Source organism: Phoca vitulina, unplaced genomic scaffold (genome assembly GCF_004348235.1).
Source record: "Phoca vitulina isolate PV1807 unplaced genomic scaffold, GSC_HSeal_1.0 scaffold132, whole genome shotgun sequence".
Lineage (NCBI taxonomy): Eukaryota > Metazoa > Chordata > Mammalia > Carnivora > Phocidae > Phoca > Phoca vitulina.
In genome coordinates, this window is record NW_022589835.1 from 86,764 (window position 1) to 108,194 (window position 21,431).

General features: G+C 50.6%; 1 protein-coding gene across 1 annotated transcript; it reads left to right on the forward strand.

Annotated features, from left to right (window-relative positions):
* Positions 1-1,794: 1,794 nt before the first annotated feature.
* PAOX (polyamine oxidase) lies at positions 1,795-21,359 on the forward strand. Its single transcript, XM_032399171.1, has 7 exons — positions 1,795-2,081; positions 2,634-3,120; positions 4,516-4,715; positions 6,414-6,666; positions 16,484-16,596; positions 16,957-17,114; positions 19,282-21,359. The coding sequence occupies exons 1-7, from the start codon at positions 1,898-1,900 to the stop codon at positions 19,423-19,425; spliced, it is 1,539 nt and encodes a 512-aa protein (XP_032255062.1). The 5' UTR covers positions 1,795-1,897; the 3' UTR covers positions 19,426-21,359.
* Positions 21,360-21,431: the final 72 nt, after the last annotated feature.

The following is a 21,431-nucleotide window of genomic DNA, read 5'->3' on the forward strand; positions in this document are numbered from 1 at the left end:
CTGTGAATTTCTTTCCTTTTTTTTTTAAGATTTAATTTACTTAGAGCGCGAGAGAGAGCATGAGTAGGGGAATGGACAGAGGAAGAGGGACAAGCAGACTCCCTACTGAGCAGAGAGCCCAATGTAGGGCTCAATCCTAGGACCCTGAGATCATGACCTGAGCCAAAGTCAGAGGCTTAACCCACTGAGCCCCCCAGGTGCCTTCCTTGTGAATTTCTTAATGGCACTCCTAGAAGGGAGGAGACAATGCCTTCACAGTCTGAAGGAAGAGGTCTCTAATGTAGAGTTCTATGCTTAGGCAAACTACGAATCAAGTGTGAGGGTGAAACCAAGACATTTTCAGGCTTGCGGTATCATTAAAAAAACGATCTCCCAGACACGGCTTTTCAGCTTCACCCGAACAGGTGAGTGAATCAAGAAAAAAGAATAGATGGCTGAGGAGGGCCAGCACAGGGGGATAGGAATCCTCTGGGAGATGGAGAGGGAAAACCCAGACAGAAAGACCATCTACCCAGACTGGAACTGACTTAGGAGTGGTGTCCCAGGGACAGCCTCCTGTCCCTAACCACCCTCCCTGGCTGGACTACGGAGCCACAGAAAGGAAGCCTCCCGGTGGATTAGAACAGCAGATTCTAGTGCATGCCTAAGAAGGAATGATGCACCCTAACGCCGGGTTACAGGAAAGCCTTTTGGCAGAGGGCAGAAGCTTTCTAATCCTTACAAGACAGTAGAGGACAGATCTTCCTGAATTAGGGGAATTCTCCAGAAAGGCCTGCATGCTTGAAAATGTACTAAATGTCTCCTGGGGCGGGTGGGGGGAGGAGGGGGACCTGCGAGAAAGTTCTTCACTTACCCTTTATCTTGAACTTTGTATTTTATGTGTGTTACCTGTGTGTATAAACACCCGTGACCACACACACTCAGAACAGTGTCGTCGCCAAGAGCCTGCCTCGCAGCCCCACTTTGGACGTGTTGAGCCCTCCCTGACCCACCCTGACACCGCAGCCACCCTCGGACTTCCATCCAGAGGCTCCACGAGGTCCCAAGGTGAAGGCGCGCACCTCGCTTTTCTGAGGCAGGAGAGAGGCACCTCCTCCACCTTCTGGTCGCCTTTCCCACGTCTCCTTTGGAAGGAGACACGAGCCGCCTGGACGGCCGGCCCCATCCTCCCTCCGTGGGGACACCCGCCCAGCAGCGGGGCTGCACGCACCCACGGAGCCACGCTCGCCCTCACCCTGCCCTGCAGCCCGCACGTGGGCCGCAACTCTAGGGGAAGCCCCAAACCCAGCCCAGAGGGTCACGTGGTGCGGCTGGCGCCCCGGCCTGGCCTCACCCCGCGCTCCTTGCTCCTCGCTCCTCGCTCCACCTACCCGCCTGCGCCTCCGTGCCTCGCGCCCCCCAGGCCCACTCCCGCCGGCGGGTGCCTCCACCCGCCCCGCCCCTCCCTATAGCTCCGCCTCCAACCCCGCCCTCCCACCTCCAGCCCCTCCCCTCCGCGCCTCGCCTCTCCCCTATCGCTCCGCCTCCAACCCCGCCCCCTCACAGTCACCTCGAGCCCTCGCCCCGCCCCGCCCTATCGCCCCGCCTCCACCCCCGCCCCCCCCCCATCTCCCTCCCGCCCCCGCCCCGCCCCTATCGCTCCGCCTCCAGCCCCTCCTCCCTCCCATCCACCTCCAGTCCCGTCCGCCACCGTGCCCCCATCCCGACGCCGGACGCCCAGTGCTCCCACCCCGTCCTACCCCTCCCTTATTGCTCCGCCTCCAGCCCCGCCTCCACTCCCATCCACCTCCAGTCCCGCCCCGCCCCGCGCCCTACCTCCCGGCCCTAACTGGGTCCTCTCCGCGCTCTCCGCACTTCGGAGCGGCGGGGGCGCACGGGGACTGACCCGGACGGCGCGATGGAGTCGAGTGGAGGCCGCGCGGAGGGCTCGGGCCGCGGCCCGCGGGTGCTGGTGGTGGGCAGCGGCATCGCGGGGCTGGGCGCCGCGCAGAGGCTCTGCCGCCACCCGGCCTTCCAGCAGCTGCGGGTCCTGGAGGCCACTGCCCGCGCCGGCGGCCGCATCCGCTCGGAGCGCGGCTTCGGTAACGGCCTCTCCCGGAACCCCTTCCCCGAGCCCATTTCCGGAACCCAACGGGTGCTGCCCGGGCTCTGCCGCTCCTGGTCCGGCCTGCACCTGGGTTAACCGACCCGGAAGCCTTACCTGGCCCCCCGAGTGAATCTCCGCCCCACCCCACTTGATCAGGCCAAGTTCAGGGGTCCCCGAAACTCAGCTGCCGTTGGCAGGGCCGGCCCCTGCCGGGGAGGGTAACCTATGTCTCTGCAGTCGCTCTGGTTGGGTCCCACAAGGACCTCCCCTCCAGCCTCCGGTTCACTCCCAGGCACCCCTTCTGCCCCCATGCCAGCTCTCCAAGTGTCCTCCGAAGGCGGGTGCAGGTCAGCGCCCCCCCTTCAAATGTTCCCCTTAAACTAGGTCTGACCAGGCCCTAGGACTGTAGTCTTCAGGGACCGTGTGTCCCTGGGGCTGTTTTTAGAGCATATTTGGGAAGGGCAGGGCTGGTGTGGTTCAGGAGGAAGGCTCAGGGTTGGCCTTTGTGGGGAGAGAACCTCAAAGTGTCATCTGCTGCCCCTCCCAGGTGGCGTGGTAGAGCTAGGTGCTCACTGGATTCACGGGCCCTCACAGGGCAACCCCGTCTTTCAGCTGGCTGCCAAGTACCAGCTGCTAGGGGAGAAGGACTTGTCAGAGGAGAACCAGCTAATCGAAACTGGGGGTCATGTGGGCCTGCCATCTGTGTCCTACGCCAGCTCTGGGGTAAGTGTGAGCCGTGAGTTGGTGGTGGAGATGGCTAGTCTGTTCTATAGTCTCATAGACCAGACTCGGGAGTTCCTGCACACGGCTGATGCCCCAGTGCCCAGCGTTGGGGAGTACCTCAAGAAGGAGATCCGTCAGCACGTGGCTGGCTGGACAGAGGATGAGGAGACCAGGAACCTCAAGCTGGCCATCCTCAACAGCTTCTTCAATGTGGAGTGCTGTGTGAGCGGTACCCATAGCATGGACCTGGTGGCCCTCGCACCCTTTGGGGAATACACCGTGCTGCCGGGGCTGGACTGCACCTTTCCTGGGTATGTGCATGCCCCACCCACCCAGCCAGCCCTCTTTGTGCCCCGGGCCCCCTGGGGCCCCACACCCAGATCCCCTCCACACACCCTGGGACCCCCTCCATTTACCCCAGTTCCCCTACCTGTGCTCCTGGAATCCATCCATGCACCCTGGTCCCTCTCCATGCACCCTAGGGCCCCCTCCATGTGCTCCTGGAGTCCCTCCATGCACCCTGGTCCCTCTCCATGCACCCCGGGGCCCCCTCCTTGAGCTCCTGGAGTCCCTCCATGCACCCAGATCCCCTCCATGCACTCCGGGCCCCTCCATGCACCCCGAAGCCTGCTCCATGTGCTCCGGGGCCCCCTCCCTGTGCTCCTGGAGTCCCTCCATGCACCCAGATCCCCTCCATACACCCCGGGCCCCCTCCATTTACCCGAGTTTCCCTCTCTGTACTCCTGGAGTCCCTCCATGCACCCTGGGACCCCCTCCATGCACCCCAGGCCTCCCTCCATGCACCCTTGCCCCCTTCCATGTACCCTGGGCCTCTCTCCATGCACCCTGGGACCCCCCCCCATGCACCCAGGTCCCCTCTGAACCCTGGCCCCCTTTATGCACCCTTGTCCCTCTCCATGTACCTTGGTCCCTCCTCCATGCACCCTGGTACCCTCTGAATCCTGGCCCCCTTTATGCACCCTGGTTCCCCTCCATGTACCCTGGTCCCTCTCCATGTGCCCTGGTCCCCTCTGAATCCTGGCCCCCTTTATACACCCTGGTTTCCCTCCATGCACCCTCGGACCCCTCCATGCACCCTGGGACCCTTTCCATTTACCTCAGGTTGGGCTTTGGGAAGCAGGGGAAGGGTGAGAGGGCCAGGAGGCCATTTGTCTTCATTGTTTTAGAGAGATTGCTCATTTGTTTCTCTAGTTTTGCTCACTTGGGAAGAATAATTATTTTCAAGAAAAGGTGGTTAAAAGAAGGCAGTGCATCCCATAACGCTTTCTTCCTCCCATGTTTACGAGGCCTCTGATGTGCTAAGTGCTGTGTGAAGCTCCGGCCCCTGTGATGGACAGACAGCCCACCCCTGGGGCAGGTGGCTGTCCCCCCACTGAGCACTCAAGAGGCCCTCGCAGGACTGTCCCGCTGGGCTCTCCAGCATCACCCCAAGTCTCCTGGCAGGGGCGGGCATTTGTGATCAGAAGTAGGGTTCCAGGTGGTTGGGAAGGAGGTCTTGTCCTCCTACGATTACCTCCATTCACTCATGCTCACCTAATCCCCCCGTTAGCCTGGGCGGTGGTAGTGGTGTTCCTGAGGTAGACTGGAAACCCCCGGGAGATCCCCTGCCCTCCTCCCTCCTTCCCTGCAGGGCCACCTCCCCAGGCAGCTCCCTCTGAAAACACCAACACCTCTGTCTCTCCAAGTGGCTACCAGGGGCTCACAAACTGCATAATGGCCTCCTTGCCAGAGGACGTGATCGTTTTTAACAAGCCTGTGAAGACCATTCACTGGAACGGGTCCTTCCGGGAAGCCTTGTCTCCTGGGGAGAGGTTTCCAGTGCTGGTGGAGTGTGAGGACAGAACCTGCTTCCCTGCACATCACGTCATCATCACCGTGCCCTTAGGTAAAGCCCATTTTCCTGTCAGGTTTCCCCTTGGTCACTCACCCTCGGGGCCCCAGCAGCGGGCTCTGGAGTGTTTGTCAGGTGCTAGCTCACATTTTCAATCTAGTTTCGGACAGGCTTGTTCTATTGTGTTTTGTAGCAATTGCCAGCTTTGGAATTAAGTTTCACAATAAGAGAAAATGCATGTCTTGCTTCTTCCGAGGTCGTTTATGGAAAGGCTGGGACTGCCTCCAGAAGTTCACCAAGCTGTGCTTTCTTGGAGGCGGAAGTGGGTGTGAAAGCCAGCTCTCAGTTTCAGGCCTGGTGTAATCAAGGAAGGGCTCAAGCATATGGTTGTTTAATTCTAGATCTGACGCCCAAGACAGAAGCCATTTTGGCAATCTGACAAGAGGTGGGCGGCTGTGAGCCAAGCCGTGTCTGTGCATCTCATTTACTCTGCAGGCAGCTGGGATGTGTGTGTCCCCAGCCTGTCTGACAGATGCAAACGAATCATGCCACTTAACTGTGCCAGTTCACACAGCTAGCAGGGGCCAGAGCTGGTGGAAGATGCAGAGCAAGGGTCCAACCCGCCCGGCTCTGGGCTCCTTCAGCACGGACGTGCTGGCTGGGGGTGAGCTTGCTCAGCTCCCAGCTCCTTTCTCGCACACATGGAATCACACTGGACATATTAACATAGTCTGCTGATACTCTGTTTGCCGCCCCTTCTTTTTTTTGGTTAATAAAACTTTTGTCAGTGCTTCCAAATCAGCACATATAGATCCATCAGTCATTTTTTAGCCCCCCCCCCCCCCCCCCGCCAGTGTCTGTGTGTGCTTGCTGGGCCCCTGCTATCATCAGTGAGTGCATTACTGGGTCTGTTGATACTGTTCACAAGGAGCCAGGCCACCTGTCACATTGGTCCTTTATAGCCACATAGTATTTTCTTGTATGTAGGGGTCATTGCTTAATATTCCTTAGTTGATGGAAATTCAGCCTATTTTCACTTTTCTCGTTTTACATAGCATTTTCCATGTGCATTTAAAAACACTTGTGTGAATATATCTGTGGCATAAATCGCAGGAGTGGGAGTGGCTGGGTTGAGGGTCTGGCAAATGGGACTGTGGGTGGAGGGCATGGTGACCCTTCTGTGGGTCCTCACAGCCTCTGTGGATCTGTTTCCTCTTGGGCTGTTTGTCCTTTACTTACTGGCTTGCAAGTTATCTGTGTTGTAAGGAGACTGGCTTGTGCTGCAAATAGTCCCTCTCATTGTTTGACTCTGGCCCAGAATTAATTTTTTTTGCCAGGCAGGTTAGTTTTCATGTAGCTTGTGGATAAAGCCTGTATATTGTGATGCTACTCCAAACTATTCCAGAGCAGCATGGTTTGCAGACGTTGAGAGGCAGACAGGTTGAGAAGTGAGAAACCGTCCTACAGAGCAGGTTGGGTGGGGCATGAGAGCTGTCCCTGCCTGACCAGGTGGCCATGGGGCCTTCCTTGTCCCTCCGCTGTGGTGTTGCTCGCTGAGGCTGAGTTCCGATGGCCAGAGCCAGCCCGATTTCTGGGAGCCCAGTTGAGCTGGGGCTGGTGTGGGTTACTGGACAGTCTCTGGAAGCCTCCTTTCTCTGACTCCTCTGATGGGTGTCAGGGTGGGTTCCTGTGGCTGCCAGTTCCAGTTTAAGAGATTATGTGGTGTAAGTTGAGTCCACTTGTGAATTCCAGGTTTTCTTAAAGAACATCTGGACACCTTCTTTGAACCACCACTGCCCCCTCAGAAGGCAGAAGCGATCAGGAAAATAGGCTTTGGGACCAGCAATAAAATCTTCCTGGAGTTTGAGGAGCCCTTCTGGGAGCCAGACTGCCGGCACATCCAGGTGGTGTGGGAGGACACGTCTCCCCTGGAGGACGTCACCTCTGGCCTACAGCACGTCTGGTTCAAGAAGCTTATTGGCTTTTTGGTCCTGCCTTCCTTTGCGTATGTATGCTTCTTGAGTTTCTCTGAGGAAGCTTCAGGGGTGAGCTCTGAGGGGGCTGATTCTTTGGCCTTAGTTTTGTTGAGAATCCAGCAGTGTATTGATTCCCTGGGAGGCATTTCTGGAGGATTTCTGGGTGGGATTCCAAGGGCACCCCAGAGCGCTGATGACACACACTGGGGCCTGAACCACTGCAGGGACAGACAGAAGCCTCTTGTAGGCAGCCTGTTGGTGTGTCTCAGGTCCTTGAATGAGCTGGTGGCCTGGAGGGCATGTTCAATCAGTAAGAAAATATTTACTGAAATTCCCAGGAAGCTGGGGTGTGGAGGTTACAGAAGGAATTTGAAACACAGAAGTGTCTGTAACTGGGAGACAATATTTAAACCTGATGCAGTAATTGAGCAACATATCCTTCTAAGTCAGAAATCAAAGACCCATTAGTGGCTAAATTGTATGGTCCATCTATAACGCATAAATAATGCCGTGTATATGGACTTGGTGCGAACTCAGAAAATAAGACCATGAATCATTTAGGGAGGGAGGGACTGATTTTTCCAGCAGGATCAAAATATGTGGTTAGCGTGTTGTAGTCAATTGGCAGACACGAGTCCAAATTTCCACACAGAGACGTGTCAGGATTGGGGACCATATTCTGGGCCTGGAGGACAAAACGCAGGCATGCCTGCAGCTGATTTCATCCCCGACAGCCACAGAAGCTGGGTGCATGCGCTCCTCCCACCTAGGAGGGGACCCTGCACGTGTCCTTTGGACTGAAGATAAAGCTGACATCCAGGGGTTTGGAAATGTGTCCAGGGTCGTGGATGCATAGGGGAACGGTGGCTGGGTGTGCTCGGCTGCCTGCCCCACACTTGGCTCTGTAGCCTGTGCTCAGGACGTTGGTGGAGACAGCAGTCATCGGGATACTCTGTGGGCTAGGACAGTGGCTCTCACACTTTGTGGTCTCTTTAAAAATATCGAGGATTCCAAAGAGCTTTTGTTTAGGTGGGTTGTGTCTGCACATTTACCACATGAGAAATTAAGACAGAAATTAAAAATATTTATTTTTTAAACTGAGGAAATCTATACCGTGTGAGCATAAATAACATTTTTTCTGAGGGGGGAGGGGCAGAGGATGAGAGAGAATCTCAAGCAGACTTCACCCTCAGCGTAGAGCCCGATGTGGGGCTCAGTCTCAAGATTCTGAGATCATGACCTGAACTGAAATCGAGAGTCGGACGCTTAACTGACTGAGCCACCCAGCACCCCATTACACTTTTAAATGAAAATACATTAACATTTTTAAATGAAAAATAACTATATTTCTAAAACAAAATTTAGTGAGGAGAGTGGCAGTGCTTTGTCTTTTTTCCTCATCTCTTTACTGTCAGGCTTAACAGTGGACAGCTTGGCTCTCCAGGCTGTCGGCATGCGGTGGTGCCGCGGCTCATTCCGCTTGAAGTAGATTGAAAGTCTTGACTCAGATACGTAGTTCAGAGAAGGGGTGGTGTTTAAATAGTCTTCAGGGGCGCCTGGGTGGCTCAGTTGGTTGAGCGACTGCCTTCAGCTCAGGTCATGATCCTGGAGTCCCGGGATCGAGCCCCGCATCGGGCTCCCTGCTCAGCGGGGAGCCTGCTTCTCCCTCTCCCACTCTCCCCTCTTGTGCTCTCTCTCTCTCTCTCATTCTCTCTCTCAAATAAATAAATAAAATCTTTAAAAATAAATAAATAGTCTTCAGATGACTGTGGGTATTCTTTGATATGGCACTAAAACTTAAGTGGTCGCTCCTTCAAGGTGAGGCGCGGTGTGGAATCTGAAAGCTCGTCCATGGGTGTTTGTGCTCGAGGGCACCAAAATGCACTGTCTGTCCTGCACTTTGAGTGGATCTTGCACCTGCCCCTAGTTTGGGCATTCCAAACATTGATATATTTCATTGTACAACATCAAACAATTAAGTTTATTAATATCACCACAGACCTCAGGAAAGTCTCGTGGTATTGGGAACCTATCAAGCTGTTGGTGGCAGATACAAGTTTTCTAAAATTGTAATTTTTGCTTGAGAGCTTAAATTTTATCATTGGCAGTAAATGCTTGCAGTTGTTTTCCTTGTGATAGATATACTGCTCATTTTCGAGAAAATGTCTGCCAAACACCCAAGTTTGCATACCAGCAACATTCTTTCAAGTCAAAATGGTGTCCACGAAAGAAGCAGCTGCTTAGTTGGCAGCTCGGACCACTGCCCAGGGCTGTACGTCAACGACCGTCCCATGTCTGCATGTCCACGTGCAGCACAAGTGCTTTATTCTCGTATCTCATTTTTTTTACTTTTTTATTGTTATGTTAATCACCATACATTACATCATTAGTTTTTGATGTAGTGTTCCATGATTCATTGTTTGTGCATAACACCCAGTGCTCCATGCAGAACATGCCCTCTTTAATACCCATCACCAGGCTAACCCATCCTCCCACCCCCCTCCCCTCTAGAACCCCCAGTTTGTTTTTCAGAGTCCATCGTCTCTCATAGTTCATCTCCCCCTCCGATTTCCCCCCCTTCACTCTTCCCCTCCTGCTATCTTCTTCTTCTTTTTTTTTCTTAACATATATTGCATTATTTGTTTCAGAGGTACAGATCTGTGATTCAACAGTCTTGCACAATTCACAGCGCTCACCATAGCACATACCCTCCCCAGTGTCTATCACCCAGCCACCCCATCCCTCCCACCCCACACCCCACTCCAGCAACCCTCAGTTTGTTTCCTGAGATTAAGAATGCCTCATATCAGTGAGGTCATATGATACATGTCTTTCTCTGTTTGACTTATTTCGCTCAGCATAACACCCTCCAGTTCCATCCACGTCATTGCAAATGGCAAGATCTCATTCCTTTTGATGGCTGCATAATATTCCATTGTATATATATACACCACAACTTCTTTAGCCATTCATCTGTCGATGGACATCTTGGCTCTTTCCACGGTTTGGCTATTGTGGACATTGCTGCTATAAACATCGGGGTGCATGTACCCCTTCGGATCCCTACATTTGTATCTTTGGGGTAAATACCCAGTAGTGCAATTGCTGGATCGTAGGGTAGCTCTATTTTCAACTTTCTGAGGAAACTCCATACTGTTTTCCAGAGTGGCTGCACCAGCTTGCATTCCCACCAACAGTGTAGGAGGGTTCCCCTTTCTCCGCATCCCCGCCAACCTCTGTCATTTCCTGACTTGTTAATTTTAGCCATTCTGACTGGTGTGAGGTGGTATCTCATTGAGGTTTTGATTTGGATTTCCCTGATGCCGAGCGATGTTGAGCACTTTTTCATGTGTCTGTTGGCCATTGGATGTCTTCTTTGGATGACATTGGATGTCTTTCTGTTCATGTCTTCTGCCCATTTCTTGATTGGATTATTTGTTCTTTGGGTGTTGAGTTTGATAAGTTCTTTACAGATTTTGGATACTAGCCCTTTGTCTGATATGTCATTTGCAAATATCTTCTCCCATTCTGTCGGTTGTCTTTTGGTTTTGTTGACTGTTTCTTTTGCTGTGCAAAAGCTTTTTATCTTGATGAAGTCATAGTTCATTTTTGCCCTTGCTTCCCTTGCCTTTGGTGATGTTTCTAGGAAGAAGTTGCTGCGGCTGAGGTTGAAGAGGTTGCTGCCTGTGTTCTCCTTTAGGATTTTGATGGACTCCTGTCTCACATTTAGGTCTTTCAACCATTTGGAGTCTATTTTTGTGTGTGGTGTAAGGAAATGGTCCAGTTTCATTCTTCTGCACGTGGCTGTCCAATTTTCCCAACACCATTTGTTGAAGAGACTGTCTTTTTTCCATTGGACATTCTTTCCTGCTTTGTTGAAGATTAGTTGACCCTAGAGTTGAGGGTCCATTTCTGGGCTCTCTATTCTGTTCCACTGATCTATGTGTCTGCTTTTGTGCCAGTACCATACTGTCTTGATGATGACAGCTTTGTAATAGAGCTTGATGTCCGGAATTTTGATGCCACCAGCTTTGCTTTTCTTTTTCAACATTCCTCTGGCTATGCGGGATCTTTTCTGGTTCCATACAAATTTTAGGATTATTTGTTCCATTTCTTTGAAAAAGGTGGGTGGTATTTTGATGGGGATTGCATCAAATGTGTAGATTGCTCTAGGTAGAATTGACATCTTCACAATATTTGTTCTTCCAATCCATGAGCATGGAACACTTTTCCATTTCTTTGTGTCTTCCTCCATTTCTTTCATGAGTATTTTATAGTTTTCTGAGTACAGATCCTTTGCCTCTTTGGTTAGATTTATTCCTAGGTATCTTACGGTTTTGGGTGCAATTGTAAATGGGATCGACTCCTTAATTTTTCTTTCTTCTGTCTTGTTGTTGGTGTATAGGAATGCCACTGATTTCTGTGCATTGATTTTATATCCTGCCACTTTGCTAAATTCCTGTATGAGTTCTAGCAGTTTTGGGGTGGAGTCTTTTGGGTTTTCCACATAAAGTATCATATCATTTGCAAACAGTGAGAGTTTGACTTCTTTTGCCGATTTGGATGCCTTTTGTTTCTTTTTGTTGTCTGATGGCTGTGGCTAGGACTTTTAATACTATGTTGAATAGCAGTGGTGATAGTGGACATCCCTGCCGCATTCCTGACCTTAGGGGGAAAGCTCTCAGTTTTTCCCCATTGAGAATGATATTCGCTGTAGGTTCTTCATAGATGGCTTTTATGATATTGAGGTATGTACCCTCTATCCCTATACTCTGAAGAGTTTTGATCAAGAAAGGATGCTGTACTTTGTCAAATGCTTTTTCTGCATCTATTGAGAGGATCATATGATTCTTGTTCTTTCTTTTATTAATGTATTGTATCACATTGATTGATTTGCAGATGTTGAACCAAACTTGCAGCCCAGGGATAAATCCGACTTGGTCGTGGTGAATAATCCTTTTAATGTACTGTTGGATCCTATTGGCTAGTATTTTGGTGAGAATTTTTGCATCCATGTGCATCAAGGATATTGGTCTGTAATTCTCCTTTTTGATGGGGTCTTTGGTTTGTTGATCAAGGTAATGCTGGCCTCATAAGCGAGTTTGGAAGTTTTCCTTCCATTTCTATTTTTTGGAACAGTTTCAGAAGAATAGGTATTAATTCTGCTTTAAATGTTTGGTAGAATTCCCCTGGGAAGCCATCTGGCCCTGGGCTTTTATTTGTTGGGAGATTTTTGATGACTGCTTCAATTTCCTTAGCGGTTATAGGTCTGTTCAGGTTTTCTATTTCTTCCTGGTTCAGTTTTGGTAGTTGATACATCTCTAGAAATGCATCCATTTCTTCCAGGTTATCTAATTTGCTGGCATAGAGTTGCTCATAATATGTTCTTATAATTGTTTGTATTTCTTTGGTGTTGGTTGTGATCTCTCCTCTTTCATTCATGATTTTGTTGATTTGGGTCGTTTCTCTTTTCTTTTTGATAAGTCTGGCCAGGGGTTTATCAATCTTGTTAATTCTTTCAAGAACCAGCTCCTAGTTTCGTTGATCTGTTCTACTGTTCTTTTGGTTTCTATTTCATTGATTTCTGCTCTGATCTTTATGATTTCTCTTCTCCTGCTGGGTTTAGGCTTTATTTGCTGTTCTTTCTCCAGCTCCTTTAGGTGTAGGGTTAGGTTGTGTACTTGAGACCTTTCTTGTTTCTTGAGAAAGGCTTGTATTGCTATATACTTTCCTCTTAGGACTGCCTTTGCTGCATCCCAAAGATTTTGAACAGTTGTGTTTTCATTTTCATTGGTTTCCATGAATTTTTTTCATTCTTCTTTAATTTCCTGGTTGACCCATTCATTCTTCAGTAGGATGCTCTTTAGCCTCCATGTATTTGAGTTCTTTCCGACTTTCCTCTTGTGATTGAGTTCTAGTTTCAAAGCATTGTGGTCTGAAAATAGGAAGGGAATGATCCCAGTCTTTTGGTACCGGTTGAGACCTGATTTGTGGCCTAGGATGTGATCTATTCTGGAGAATGTTCCATGGGCACTAGAGAAGAATGTGTATTCCTTTGCTTTGGGATGGAATGTTCTGAATATGTCTGTGAAGTCCATTTGGTCCAGTGTGTCATTTAAAGTCTTTATTTCCTTGTTGATCTTTTGCTTAGATGATCTGTCCATTTCAGTGAGGGGGGTGTTAAAGTCCCCCACTATTACTGTATTATTGTCAATGTGTTTCTTTGCTTTTGTTATTAATTGCCTTATATAATTGGCTGCTCCCATGTTAGGGGCATAGATATTTACAATTGTTAGATCTTGTTGGATAGACCCTTTAAGTAGGATATAGTGTCCTTCCTCATCTCTTATTACAGTCTTTGGTTTAAAATCTAATTTGTCTGATATAAGGATTGCCACCCCAGCTTTCTTTTGGTGTCCATTAGCATGGCAAATGGTTTTCCACGCCCTCACTTTCAATCTGGGGGTGCCTTTGGGTCTAAAATGAGTCTCTTGCAGACAGCAAATCGATGGGTCTTGTTTTTTAATCCAATCTGATAGCCTGTGTCTTTTGATTGGGGCATTTAGCCCATTTACATTCAGGGTAACTATTGAAAGGTATGAATTTAGTGCCATTGTATTGCCTGTAAGGTGACTGTTACTGTATATTGTTTGTGTTCCTTTCTGGTCTATGTTGCTTTTAGGCTCTGTCTTTGCTTAGAGGACCCCTTTCAATATTTCTTGTAGGGCTGGTTTGGTGTTTGCAAATTCATTTAGTTTTTGTTTGTCCTGGAAGCTTTTTATCTCTCCTTCTATTTTCAATGACAGCCTAGCTGGATATAGTATTCTTGGCTGCATATTTTTCTCGTTTAGTGCTCTGAATATATCCTGCCAGTCCTTTCTGGTCTGCCAGGTCTCTCTGGATAGGTCTGTTGCCAATCTAATGTTTCTACCATTGTAGGTTACATATCTCTTCTCCCGAGCTGCTTTCAGGATTTTCTCTTTGTCTCTGAGACTTGTAAGTTTTACTATTAGATGTTGGGGTGTTGACCTATTTTTATTGATTTTGAGAGGGGTTCTCTGTGCCTCCTGGATTTTGATGCCTGTTTCCTTCCCCAAATTAGGGAAGTTCTTTGCTATAATTTGCTCCAATATACCTTCTGCCCCTCTCTCTCTTTCTTCTTCTTCTGGGATCCCAAGTATTCTAATGTTGTTTCGTCTTATGGTATTGCTTATTTCTCGAATTCTGCCCTCGTGATCAAGTAGTTGTTTATCTCTCTTTTTCTCAGCTTCTTTATTTTCCATCATTTGGTCTTCTATATCCCTGATTCTCTCTTCTGCCTCATTTATCCTAGCATTAACGCCCCCATTTTTGACTGCACCTCATTAATAGCCTTTCTGATTTCGACTTGGTTAGATTTTAGTTCTTTTATTTCTCCAGAAAGGGTTTCTCTAATAACTTCCATGCTTTTTTCAAGCCCAGCTAGTATCTTTAAAGTGATGATTCTGAATTCTAGATCCGACATCGTACTAATGTCCATATTGAGTAGGTCCCTGGCAGTCGGTACTACCTCTTGTTCTTTTTGTTGAGGTGATTTTTCCGTCTTGTCATTTTGTCCGGAGGAGAATAGATTAATGAGAGAACAAAATGCTAACAGGGTAAGAACGTCCCCAGAAAATATACTCTGAACAAATCAGAAAAGACCTGAAGCAGGGGGAAAAGAAAGGGAAAGAAAGAAAAAAGAAAAAGAAAAAAAAGAAAAAAGAAAAAGATAAAAACAAACAAAAACAGAACAAAACAAAACAAAAAAACCAGAATATGATCACATATGATCAGGCTGGTGCATAGATCAGTGCCACACACTAGATTTTGGGTGTATTTTGGTCTGTTAGAAGAAAGTGCCTCCCAAAATTTTAAAGAAAGAAAAACTTATATATGTACAAAAATAAGGGTTGATATGATGAAGGGATGGAATATGACTGTAAAGATGAAAATTATAAAAAATTTTATAAAAGGAATTGATAAGAAGTTGTTTGAAAAAAGAAAGAAGAGGATTTAAAAAAAAAAGAAAAAAAAAGGGAGAGAATGTGATCAGGCAGGAGAGTAGAACAAAACCATACAGTAGAGATATGGGGTATATTTTGATCTGTTAGAAGAAAGTATCTCAAAATTTTAAAGAGAGAACAACTTATATATATATGCCAAAAATAAGGGTAACTACTATGAAGGGATAGAATATGACTCTAAAAATGAAAAATAAAAATGTTTTTTAAAAAAAGGGACTGGTAAGATGTTGGTTGAAAAAGGGAAAAAGAATAATTCAAAAAAAAAAAGGTAAAAAAAAATTAACTTTGAAAGACTAAAGAATCATGGTAAAAAAGCCATGGATTCTATGTGCAGTATTCCCCTAGCGCTGGAGTTCTGCCGTTCTCACTGATCGGTAAACTTGGTCTTGGCTGGCTGTTCTCGCTGACCTTCTGGGGGAGGGGCCTGTTGCCGTGGTTCCCAAATGTCTCTGCCGGAGGCGGAATTGCCCCGCCCTTGCCGGTCCGGGCTAAGTCATCTGCTCGGGTTTGCTCTCCGGAGCTTTTGTTCCCTGCGAGCTTTCCGTACAGCTTTGGAGGCGGAGAGTGAAAATGGCGGCCTCCCAGTCTCCGCCCTGGAGGAGCCGAGAACTCGGGGTCCCGCTCCTCAGCGAGCCCCCAGAGAAAAGCCGTCAGTCACTCCCGTCTCCCCGGTCTCCGGCCGCACTCCGCGCTCACCCGGCCTGTGACCGCGCCTTTCTATCTGGCCCCCGACCCCGGGTGGAGTCTCCAAACCCAGCAGATCCCCGCGGTGCGCTCCCGCACCTCTCCTCCCCGGGGAGGAAGGTGAGTCTCCCCGGATCTGCCGCTTGTTGGGTCCCTGCTGGAGGAGCAGTGGCCCGACTGTGCCGCGGATCACGGTCTATGGCAACCCCGAGCTGAGAGCCCGCGCCTGGGCTCCGTCTCTGCAGCCGGCTTCCCTGCTCCGATCCCTGGGAGCTCTGCCGCACTCAGGCACCCCCGGGCTTTCTGTGACCCCGAGGGTCCTGAGACCACACTGTCCCACGAGGGTTCCACCCCCCGCTCAGCCACCGGAGTGACGTCCCTCAGCGGAGCAGACTTCTAAAAGTTCCGATTTTGTGCTCCGTGGCTCTATCACTTGCCAGAAGCGGCCGTCGGAGGCCCCTCCCCCGCCGTCTATCCTCCCGAATATCGCCTCGGATTCACTTCTCCGCACGTCCTACCTTCCAGAAAGTGGTCGCTTTTCTGTGCAGAGAGTTGTTGCTCTTCTTTTCTTCGATCTGCTGTTGAGTTCATAGGTGTTCAGAATGGTTTGATCCCCATCCAGCTGAATTCCTGGGACCAGACGAAATCCAGGTCTCCTGCTCCTCCTCCAGCTTGCTCCGCCCCCCGCCCGTATCTCATTTTGTCACACAGAATGTTGGAGTCGTGTACTCAAGAGTCAAGATTTAATACAGTTAATAACTTCTTCTGCTTGCTCCAGGACATTCTCAAGTGAATTTGGCATTTTATTTATTTATTTTTTTTATGGTGTGTGTGTCAGGGACGAACACTGTGTCTGCTGGTGCGGTTTGTGTCCTGGTCCTGATTCTGTGAAGGGACAGCCGATCACACACTGTGGGCCTTGCACGCCCGTGTGTATGTTGGCAGAGTAGAAACAGCAAGCACTGTCTCAGCTTTAAGAAAAGAGTTGTGACCTCACAGATCCCTGGGGGCTGGCGCCCCGGGCAGGGTTATGGGTCACACTTGCAGTCCGGGTGCTGTACGTGCTGTGCACAGTTGACCCGGCTGCAAGTCGTTTCAGGGTGTGTCTCGCACACAGGTCTGTCCACGTCCTCTGCGGGTTCATCGCTGGGCTGGAGTCTGAGTTTATGGAGACGCTCTCTGACGAGGAAGTGCTCCTGTCTCTGACCCAAGTGCTTCGCAGGGTGACAGGTACGGAGCGTGTGTGGCCGGGCACCACGGGGGCTCCTTGTTGGCGATCTCTGGACAGGAACCCAGCTTAGCGCTATAACCCTCCAGGGACAGTCCTTCCTGATATTAGTGGGATCACTCAGAGTTCTCATCTCTGAGGAACTGAAACGGCTTTGCAAACACTTTCCACTTCTGTTTTCTGTTTCTGGGTGAACTGAGTTAAGCAAAGCGGTGAGACAGGGAGAGCCTCTGATGGATACACTCACGGTGAGGTTTTCTTTCCGGGTGGTTTCCTTTGTTTTAAACTGTAGGGTCTTAAAGGGAAGCTGGGCTGGGGCCAGGGGGCAGAGGTACCACACTGACGCACGTCTCTGGGTGCAGGAAACGCCAGGCTCCCCGCGCCCAGGAGCGTGCTGCGCTCCTGCTGGTACAGCGCCCCATTCACCAGGGGCTCCTACAGCTACGTGGCCGTGGGCAGCACCGGGGACGACATCGACCTGCTGGCGCAGCCCCTGCCCGAGGAGGGCGCGAAGGCGCAGGTGAGGCGGGCACAGGTGGGGCTGGGACCCCTGAGGCTGGGTCCCTGTGCTTTTTGAAATTAGGAATCATGAAACATGTATTATTTTATCAGAATTGTACATGTACTTAGCCTAAAAAGCATCAGAAAATTCTACAGTGCTGGTAGCAAAATAACAAAGTAACAAAATAACAAAATACAGCAGGCTGCTGGAGGGTGCCCAACATCCCCTTCCCAAACCCCTTCCCAGACGGTCAGAGCCGAGTCTCAGCTCCAGATTTACCGCATCTCTAAATAACACGCTTATGCTGCCACTTTTTACAAAACACTCAGTCGTGGAAAGCTTCGGATGTGTGCACAAGCAGGCTGGACCTTTGGGCCCCCACCTGTGGCTTCGGCGCTGTGCCGTGGTGGCCGCGGCCCATCCCCCCACCTCTCCACTGTGTGATTATGACATCGTTTCACTGCAGACACCCCAGAATGGGTCTCTAAAGATAAAGGATGCCCTCTAAAAATGTGTAACTATAGCAAAGTTATCCCAGTTAAAAATTATGATAATTCCTCCATATTATCCAAAACTCAGGGTTCAGTTTCCCCAGTGCCCTATAATCTCTTTATAGTTTGCTTGTTCCATAATGTTGCTCCTTGAATTTTCAGTTTTAGGCATCCCTGATTGACTCTCTCTATGGCAGATAAGGTTTTAGCTCTCTTGCACTCCTCTGTCCACCCAGCACTTAGCTCTGCCCCGGCCTCCCCATGTGTGATGCGGTACTTTTGTTAAGACCACTATTCAGTGTGTCCATCATCTGGTTTGCTCCAGGCCCTGTCCACATGTGGCCTATAAGCACACTGTGGTTCCTTTCCTGCCTGTTTGTAGATGTGAGTGTGTGTCTGTGAGTCTGTGGGGTGGGTGTGTGGAGTGGAGTGTGTGCAAGTGAGTGTGACTGAGTGCGTTAGTGAGGGAGTGTGCAGGGCTCCGTTTTCCGTGCACTTCTTTGCCTGGACTCTGCTAACTCTTTCCATCATCTCTTGCTTCCTTCCCACACCCCAACGTCAGCTTCAGCTCCTGATGCCCAGCCCCCGCCTGTCCAGCACCCCTTGCCCCGCCTGCCCCGTGCACTTACTTTTGGAGCATTTATTCTAGTAGCTTCCTGATGAGGTGGTGCAGGGGAGGTAAATTTTTAGAGAAAGTTAAGTTTGCATGTGTGGAATTGTCCTTTTTCTACCTTAGACTTCAGGTGTTCCAGTCCTGTCACTACGTAACAAACCACCTGAAAACCCACTGGTGGAAACAACCACTTTATTGTGCTCACAGGTTCTGTAGGTGGGCGCAAGGGACCGTCTGTTTCTGCCCATGATGTCTGGGGTCTCAGTGGGGAAGACTTGGCCTGTGCCAGGGTCACTCAGGGCTGGGGTGGGGGTCATCTGAGGCTGCTCGTCCTGCACGGCTGCCCTGGGCTGGGACACTGGCGGGAGCACCTGCCGTGGCCTCTGTGTGGCTCAGGCTTCCTCACAGCATGGCTGCTGCTGCCACGTGGCGGCCCAGCTAGGATGTCAGAAAGTGCTGATCTGCCATACTCCACTCCACAGCAGGCACAAGCCTGCCCAGATTCAAGGGCAGGACGCAGATCCTACCTCTCTATGGGAGGTGTCTCCAAGAACTGGTGGTCCTGGAAGAGCTGCACGTGGGGTGTAGATCCTAGTTTGAGAGGCACGTCCCTCACGTTCTGAAGACATTCTTCAGTGCTGCTCTTGGGAAGTCCAAAGCCATTCAGCTGCCTTCCTTTCTTACCTCTTAGGAAGCTTGGAATTATCTCAGCTCTCTGTTCTTTTTTCTCCTCCTCCTCCTCCTTTTGTGGGATTTTGTTGTTTGGATGGGGGACTGGTCCTCAAATTTTTTTTATCTTTTTCCCTCCTAATTTCCATCTCTTTGGGTTTTCACTTTGTGTTTTGGGTGAAGTTTTTAACATTGCATCCCAAACTGTCTGTCGAGTTTTCCATTTTGCATTCGCTTTTGATTGCAGGAGTGCTTGCTGTCTGCCTACCTGCTCAGGCTTCCTGGCCGTCTCCGGGCTCAGTGGGATTAGTGAGCAGTAAAGCCACACATCTGCCCTCAGCTCTGCAGCCACAGCGAGAGGCGTGTGGCTGCCGCCTGATTCCCGGCACCTAACCCTGGCTTTTCTTTGCAGCTCCAGATACTGTTTGCAGGGGAAGCCACACATCGGACATTTTACTCCACCACGCACGGGGCTCTGCTGTCTGGCTGGAGGGAGGCCGACCGGCTCATCGCTCTGCAGGACCCCCAGGCGCAGCTGCCGGGGCCCTGGCTCTGAGCCCTGCTCCTCCCATTCTGAGCCCAGCACTGCCCCTCCAGTGCCGGGGAGTGGGGTGGTGGTGGTGGGGAGGGTGACATCATCCTTTCCTCTGACAGTGTCTGGCCTGGCTTGAGATTTGGGGATGTTAATGACAGCCTGCCTTTTTTGGTGACTGGGGGCAGCTCTGATTTTTCATGTCACTGAGTCTGGCCAGGGCCCAGCTTGAGCTGAGTGCGAGGTCTTCTTGGAGAAGTGAGACACGGGACAACACCACTGCTGCTGAGGGCATGCACATAAAGTTGTTAAAGCCTCCATGCCTCCTCGTTCTTGTACTCAGGCCTGCGGCACCTGTCACTTCTGTCTTCGCCAGGCCCCAGGCCTGGGCCGTTGCAGGGCCAGGTGCCTCCTCCCCTGAGTTCCCTGGACTTTGGATGCTGTGGTTGCCCCTCGTCACGGGCACCTTCAGGCACTCCTGAGCTCTCATTGCTGGTCTCAGGACCACACCGACAGATACTTTAGCAGATACCCACTGTACGTTGGGCTGGGGGAGGGCCAGAGAGTGCGGACACATGAGTACACGGGGGCACCCCATCCTGACCTGGGGCCAGAGGTTTTCTAAAGGAAGGGAATAAAAAATGAGGCCTCAAGAGTGCAGAGGGGTGGGGTAGATGGGGTGTCAGGGTGAGTGGGGAGCATGTCAGTGCAGCGGGCAGTGTTGGGGTGAGTGTGTTGGGTTGCCCTGGGTGCTCTGCTCAGCTGACCCCATCTTACCTTGCTGCATCCTCAAAGCGTCCCAGAGAATGGGTCAAAGGGCTGATTTTTCACAGTTGAGGAAGGGACAAAATGCCTAGAGGTCAGGGTCAGTAACTGCTCAGTCTCAAGGCTGCCACCGCAGAGCGTGGGCTTCTTCCCGGCACAGGCCCTGAGGGGAGGCTGGTGCTGCTGGTGGGCGGTACTTCAGAAGAAGGGCAGGACTGCAGAGGCTGGGACTCCGTGCTGCAGGCTGGGGGCTCCTGGCCCTGCACTCACCTTGCAGCCAGTGGCTCCCGCCTCTCCTGTACCTCGGGCTGCAGTCTGTGACCTGCTCTGGAGGGGCGGGGAGGACCCTGGCTGCAGGGGGGAGCGTGTGTGTGTTTGGTGGAAGGGTCTTGGGGCCAGGCCTGTCTGGGCTCTACTCCAACCCCAAGTGGTGCCCAACATGTCCTCGGCCCCAGCACACCCTGCACGGGCCCTTCTCTTCCGTCCCCTCCTGGGTCAGACGGCCCCTCCAACGGGTCTTCCCTGCCTCCGCCCCAGAGTTCTGTGTGTCCACTGCTCCGTGTCACTCCAGTGGTTTTGTGTGGGACACCTGCCCGTCAGCTGTGAGAAATCCAGAATTCAACAGGGTTTTGTTTTAGAGATTGCCACTTCTCTCAGTGATCTGTGTTGTTGACATCCAAGGTTTCTTCAAGCTGCATGCTTGGGGAGACATTTCTTGTATCCCAAGTGACAAAGGCGAGCAGGACACGTGCTGCCATCTTGGTGGGAGGGCCCCTCATCGAGGAGGAGCCAGGGGCTGGGTCCTCATCTGGTGTCTGACTCATCCCACCTGGGAGCGCTTACCTCCCAGGGTCCCTGGAATGTTTAGTGCTGACAACTGGGGGGTTTGAGACCATCACAGTAGTGACATTTTTGTGTTTGGAATTTTAGCAACTTGTTTCAAAAATTCCCTTAGAGGAATACTCCTGTACTCAATGTGCACTGAGTAGTTGCTTGGACTCAGAGTTAAAGCTACATTTACACAGAGTACGGGGACAGTGGGAACTCCGGCTCAGTGTATTAATAGGATTAGTGTAGCAGAACTGCAGTCAATGTTTCCAAAGGCTTTGTTTAAAACCTGGAGTATTTGAAAAAAAAAGGGGGGATATTACATATATAGGCTACATTTAAAGTATGTGAAAATTTTAACCAATTTGTAGGGGTGCCTGGGTGGCTCAGTCATTAAGAGTCTGCCTTCCGCTCAGGTCATGATCTCAGGGTCCTGG